General features: G+C 45.8%; 1 protein-coding gene across 2 annotated transcripts in view; it reads right to left on the bottom strand.

Moving 5' to 3' along the window:
- Positions 1-6,000, bottom strand: part of LOC142470091 (chymotrypsinogen A-like) — a 66,163-nt gene that overhangs the window by 37,498 nt on the left and 22,665 nt on the right. Inside the window, exon 7 of one of the 2 annotated variants that reach the window (XR_012789162.1) lies at positions 2,645-3,483. Coding sequence is in view for 1 of the 2 variants with exons in the window: in XM_075577027.1 (XP_075433142.1) it covers positions 3,322-3,483 (162 nt within the window). In the remaining variant the exon portion in view is untranslated. Of the gene's footprint in view, positions 1-2,230; positions 3,484-6,000 lie in introns of those variants that run through there. The other variant, XM_075577027.1, reaches the window with a different exon arrangement.

The raw sequence follows: 6,000 nt of genomic DNA, 5'->3' as shown, positions 1-6,000 counted from the left end.
TGGTAATGCACTCACATTTTATAAGATCAAACAGGCATTTCGGTTAATAAGTTTAACCAAACTGGTGTTGTAGGCTCTCCGATGTCAGGATACTTCTGATGGTATATGGGCTCTCTGACGACAGGATACTCCCGATACTTTGCAGCCCTTATAAAGATTATACCTTTTCCTGCTGGGTGTATCCTGTGACTCCAGAAGTCCTCCTAAGTTTGTTACTTGAACAACCAAAAAGCGAATAACAACATTACACAATGTGAGTGTATTCACTGTACAGACTAAAATCAGTATTGATATATACAGTATTACACTATTTGTGTTTTCTCTGCTTTATATATTGGGAATATCCTGCCATCTGTGAGCCTGCAAGGTATCGGGAGTATCCTGTCGTCAGAGAGCCCATATTCCATCAGAAGTATCCTGACATCGGAGAGCCTACAACACCAGTTTGGTTAAACTTATTAACCGAAATGCCTGTTTGATCTTATAAAATGTGAGTGCATTACCACCTTTTATTCGTATTGAATCCATACAGTATTATACTATTGTGTTCTCTTTCCTCTGCATATCCCAACCTGGATGTGAGTGCGCATTGGATCCCTCCTTTTCTACAATTTGACAAAGAAACAGCTCTCAGTTCTGATAGCCTGGTCTCCTGCGTGTGAGGGGGCATTTCAGGCTCTCAAGTCCGCTCTGGCAAGCGCTCCTATCCTGGCCGCTCCCGATTACAGCAAGTGGTTCTTAGTGCAGACCGATGCTTCGGCCTATGGCATCGGGGCTGTGCTGAGCCAGGAAGGCGAGGACAGGGGAGAACACTAGGTCATCTACCTGAGCCACGAGCTGCTACCTCGGGAGGTGGCCTATGCCACAAAAGAGAAGGAGTGCTTGGCCATTGTCTTGGCACTGAAGAAGCTCCAGACCTATGTTAACGGGCGGGCTTTTACCGTGATCACTGATCACAATCCCTTAAGTTAGTTACAGCAGGTGTCGAGGGGAGAATGGTTAATTGCTACGCTGGAGCCTTACCCTTCAAGAGTTACATTTCACGATCCAGCACAAGAAGGGCAGTGAGCACGACAACGTGGACGGTCTCTCCCGACCGAACATACCCGTGACCAATGGACCTCAAGGACTTCCAGGTCTGTAGAGTCACCTGATGGGCTGACTACCCCAGAGCCTTTTTCTTGAAGGGGTAGATGTGACGGTAGGGGTAGCTGGCCTCACATAATAAAGGTAGCCACTTGCAAGGCGGCTACATGTAAAGTGTTATGTGCCTGTTCAGCTAACACTGGCTGTGTGTTTTTGTCCCCGTTTGCACGCTTGCAAGGCAGATACATTTTGCTGGTTTTGACCACTTAAGGGAAAAAGCCTCAAAACAGTGGTATGTCTGAGGGAAGCTTTGTGTGGATATTGGGGGGGATATAGTATTGGGACATGTAGGTCTCGAGTGCCTCTGCCGCCTCCTCCTGGCATTGGTTGCACGACCTCAATCCGTGCTCTGAGTGGCCGGCAGCTCCTTCCAATGTAAAGGATTGCCGCCGAGGGCTATGGTAAGGAGCACTGCCGATCAAAGTACCAGAGCGAGTTTGGATTCTGATGGTGATCAGCAGGAGATATATATCATAGTGGCTGCTGTGTGTTCAGCACTCTGATATCCTGGACGAGAAGCAGACAGGGTAAGCCTACCTGAAACCGGCCCCTGCACCCAGTGAGGCTGGAGTCTGCTCCCCAGGTCCCCAGTTGGTATTGTATCTTTTTATTGTGTATTTTGTCTTGTCTGCTGGCTTGCCAGAATAAACCTCATTTTATTCAACAACTTTGTCTCTCCTGGTGCTTTTAATCCCGGTGGTTTCGGTGTAAAAGTACTGGTCCTTAGTGACAATATGTAATCAACCACACCTTAAATAAGTTATGGTGGGTATAAAAGTGGCAGAAACCCTCCACGTATAGCATACAGCAAATGAAAATATCACACGTGAGCACATTCACATGTCTGAGACAGGTCAGGAACCCTGCCCTTCCCCATTATCTCTTAACATACCGTGCTTCTACTGCAGCAAGGGATTCTGGGAAATATATATATGTAATGAATCATAATATACAAACAGAATAAAGGTCTAAAAGAGCATGTGCACAGTGCATGTGTGGTTCTATTGTATGATGTAATGTTAATAACTATGGGTTAATAGCTTAAAAAAGACACTAAGAAATAAGTATAGAAAGACGTGTAACATTTTGTAGTTGAAGTCTTTTATTTCCATTTTACAAATACAATCAGTACGGACCCTCCTTGGGATCTATGTATCACGGGTAACAAATATTTGGCCCAGATTTTAGGCAGACATTTTAAATCTGGAATTCCTTCTATGTAGCAACTCAGATTGTTGCCGTGCGCGTGAAGCGCCACGTGGAACCTGTGACATTTCTGCGCACGTGGCACGTGATTAAATATCGCAGACTTGGCAGCCGTTATTGCCCGTGTTAGTACGTTGGAAATCAAGAAATAACGCGTTAAAGATTGCAGGCGTTACATTGGATACTATGAAGGCGCGTGTAATACACATATCTTGTCAGCGCTAACAGGCGGAATAACAACTGTATCATTCCTGATACATAAATGCGTCAATTTTATACTCCAACTTTCAACTGGTGTACAAACAAACCTGCGTATTGTGTGTCCCGGCGCATAATAAAAACACGCATGTCTATCAAATATTGTAACAATGAGGATCATTTGGTGGTTGTATCCTCCTGCGCTATGTCACACGTTGCAGATATAAATGTAAAACATTGCTTTGTTACACAGCCCCCTCTGGGGGCAGACGGGGGTACCACACGCGGCTGTTTCAAGCATTGTCAGCCGAATATCCTCATTGACAGCAATGTGATTTTTGTCTGAAGCCGGCCCCAATGGCCACTTCTGACCGCAATTGGACATTTGGTTGTGGCTATCTCGCCTATACGGGGTTTTAGCGGTTACGGTAGGGGGTTTATGTTTTTAGAGAAGGGGGTTAGGATAAGGGGTTAAGGTTTTTAGGGTAGGTGGTAGCGTTAGTATTAGGGGTTAACATTAGGGGGCTTTAGGGTAAGGTTTGGGGCTTACTTTAGCGGCCAAGCAGCCAGCAGAGAGATGTCCCGGTGGCGAGGTGGGTGGTGGATAAACGCCGGCGGAGACTTAGTTGCAGCAAAACGTCCGCCACCAAATGTCCCAGTGCGCTTCGGGTTGGATAGAATAAGGGCCTTTCACTCGTAAAAATGGAAAGAGATATCAGACTGATACAGGATTAAAAAAAAGAGGAACTCCTCTTTCCGAGTAGTTGGAAACTAATTTGAGGCGATCATTTGGTTAACCCAAGCGTGGAACTGGGGGACATAAGTGTACACTCCTGGGAATGAGGTGGAACAGGTGGAATGTCCCCAAGAGACAACACCAATCAAGGTCCAGATTCCATTCTTCTGGCAAACAAGGGGTCCTCCAGAGTCACCCTGAAAGTGGAAACGAGAAACTTAGTAATGATTGCCCTTTACCTGTCTGTGGGTCTGTTCTACGTACACTCAGTAATTACCGGTCTGTGGGGTCTGGTCTACGTACACTCAGTAATTACCGGTCTCTGGGTCTGGTCTACGTACACTCAGTAATTACTGCTCTGTGGGGTCTGGTCTACGTACACTCAGGAATTAAATGTCTGTGGGTCTGTTCTACGTACACTCAGTAATTACCGGTCTGTGGGGTCTGGTCTACGTACACTCAGTAATTGCCTGTCTGTGGGGTCTGGTCTACATTCACTCAGTAATTACCTGTCTGTGGGGCCAAGTCTACGTACACTCAGTAATTACCTGTCTGTGGGGTCTGGTCTACGTACACTCAGTAATTACCGGTCTCTGAGTCTGGTCTACGTACACTCAGTAATTACTGCTCTGTGGGGTCTGGTCTACGTATACTCAGTAATTACCTGTCTGTGGGGTCTGGTCTACGTACACTCAGTAATTACCTGTCTGTGGGGTCTGGTCTACGTACACTCAGTAATTACCTGTCTGTGAGGTCTGGTCTACGTACACTCAGTAATTACCGGTCTCTGGGTCTGGTCTACATACACTCAGTAATTACCTGTCTGTGGGGTCTGGTCTACGTACACTCAGTAATTACCGGTCTCTGGGGTCTGGTCTACTTACACTCAGTAATTACCGGTCTCTGGGTCTGGTCTACGTACACTCAGTAATTACCGGTCTCTGGGTCTGGTCTACCTACACTCAGTAATTACCGGTCTCTGGGTCTGGTCTACGTACACTCAGTAATTACCTGTCTGTGGGGTCTTGTCTACGTACACTCAGTAATTACCGGTCTCTGGGTCTGGTCTACCTACACTGAGTAATTACCGGTCTCTGGGGTCTGGTCTACGTAGACTCAGTAATTACCGGTCTCTCGGGTCTTGTCTACGTACACTCAGTAATTACCTGTCTGGGGTCTTGTCTACGTACACTCAGTAATTATCGGTCCGTGGGTCTGGTCTACATACACTCAGTAGACCCTATGCTTGGACTGGTTGCAAATAACCTTTTGTCCTGTATTACTAAGCACAGCATTTGATGGGTTATAAATGTTTGTCAGATATCTCGGGCTTGTGTAGCACATATTTGTAATTGTTTATATAAGAAGCTATTTATAAAAACACCCCCGGCGCCTGCCCTGTGCCAAATCTATTTATAACCCCCCCCCCCCCCCCCAGCATCTCCCCTGTGCAAAATGTGGGGACTAATAATACAAAAACACCCTCCCCCGATTTATCCCTACACTTTCATTATGGATTATTTTTCATGATGAATCTTGCGCTGTTTTCATATTTTGACTGATCTCCCGTCCTTAATTTATACGTGCCCAAGGGGTATTACATGCCATGGGACCCTTTCCTTTCATGTAGAGATGGGACCCAGCGTTGTGATTTTAGTTTTCTTTCTTAAATGTTTTGATTTTGACAATCAGAATTTGACTGTAAATAAATAATAATAATGAAATTATGTCATCTGGAGCTGTTTATTTTCTAATTTAAATACTGTAATTATATTTAACAAAGAATATTAATAGTCATGATAATAATATTAAAAATAAATAATGTGGTTAATTTAGTAGAAAAATAATAGCAAAACATTTTTTTAAATTATATTTGTGACAGTAGGGGCAGCCGGCCTCACATAATAAATGTGATGCATGGCAGGCTGCCCCTAAACCATGTCTAGAATGCCGGTATATTCTGTGTGGTGTAACCCCTGCCAGGAACGAGCATAATCACTGTGTGATCTGGAAGATGGAAATCTGTGCATATTTTGGGGGAATAGGAAATGTAAAATTTATTATATTTAAAAGCTTTTTATTCCCGGTAAACTGTAAGGCAGTAATGTGATTTTTGTGTAATCATTTCTATGCAGGCAGACTCGGTAATTCATTTAGCCGAACTGCTTACATAGAAATGCCGGATCAAGACAAAGGCTGGGAGCGGCTTGGTGTCGGGACAAATAGTGAGCGGGGAAAGATGGAGGATAAGGTCTGGGGATGGGCTCTCAGCGAGGTAGAGCCTTTGTTCCCCTGCAGACACCGAGGCGCCTACCCTGCGGGGGTTATAGAGCTGGCCAGGGGAAGCCGTTGCCGGGTCAGAGCCCGGTAGGCGTGATTTCCATTGGCCAGTTTGAATTTCCCGCTTGTCAGCAGCTCCGTCATCTCGGGGCGGTCCTGAGTGCCTAAACCGACCCCCTCCTCTGATTGGTGTAGCACGAAGGGCCCCCGGCTTGGGATTGGCTGCACCATCCCGATCCGTGCTCTGATTGGTCGGCGGCTCCTTCTCGATAGAAAAGATAGGCACCAAAGCCTATGTAAGGATCGCTGCCGATCAGAGTACCAGAGCAACTTTGGAGTTTGACGGAGACTCGACTGGCGGGAGTTTCAAAGTTGCTATTGCGAGAATAGCACTTTGAGGAACCGGGACGTAAAGCAGACAGGGTAAGCCTACC

Source organism: Ascaphus truei, chromosome 19 (assembly GCF_040206685.1).
Source record: "Ascaphus truei isolate aAscTru1 chromosome 19, aAscTru1.hap1, whole genome shotgun sequence".
Lineage (NCBI taxonomy): Eukaryota > Metazoa > Chordata > Amphibia > Anura > Ascaphidae > Ascaphus > Ascaphus truei.
The sequence above is the reverse complement of the archived record's forward strand: the minus strand, read 5'-3'. Positions and strand labels throughout refer to the sequence as shown.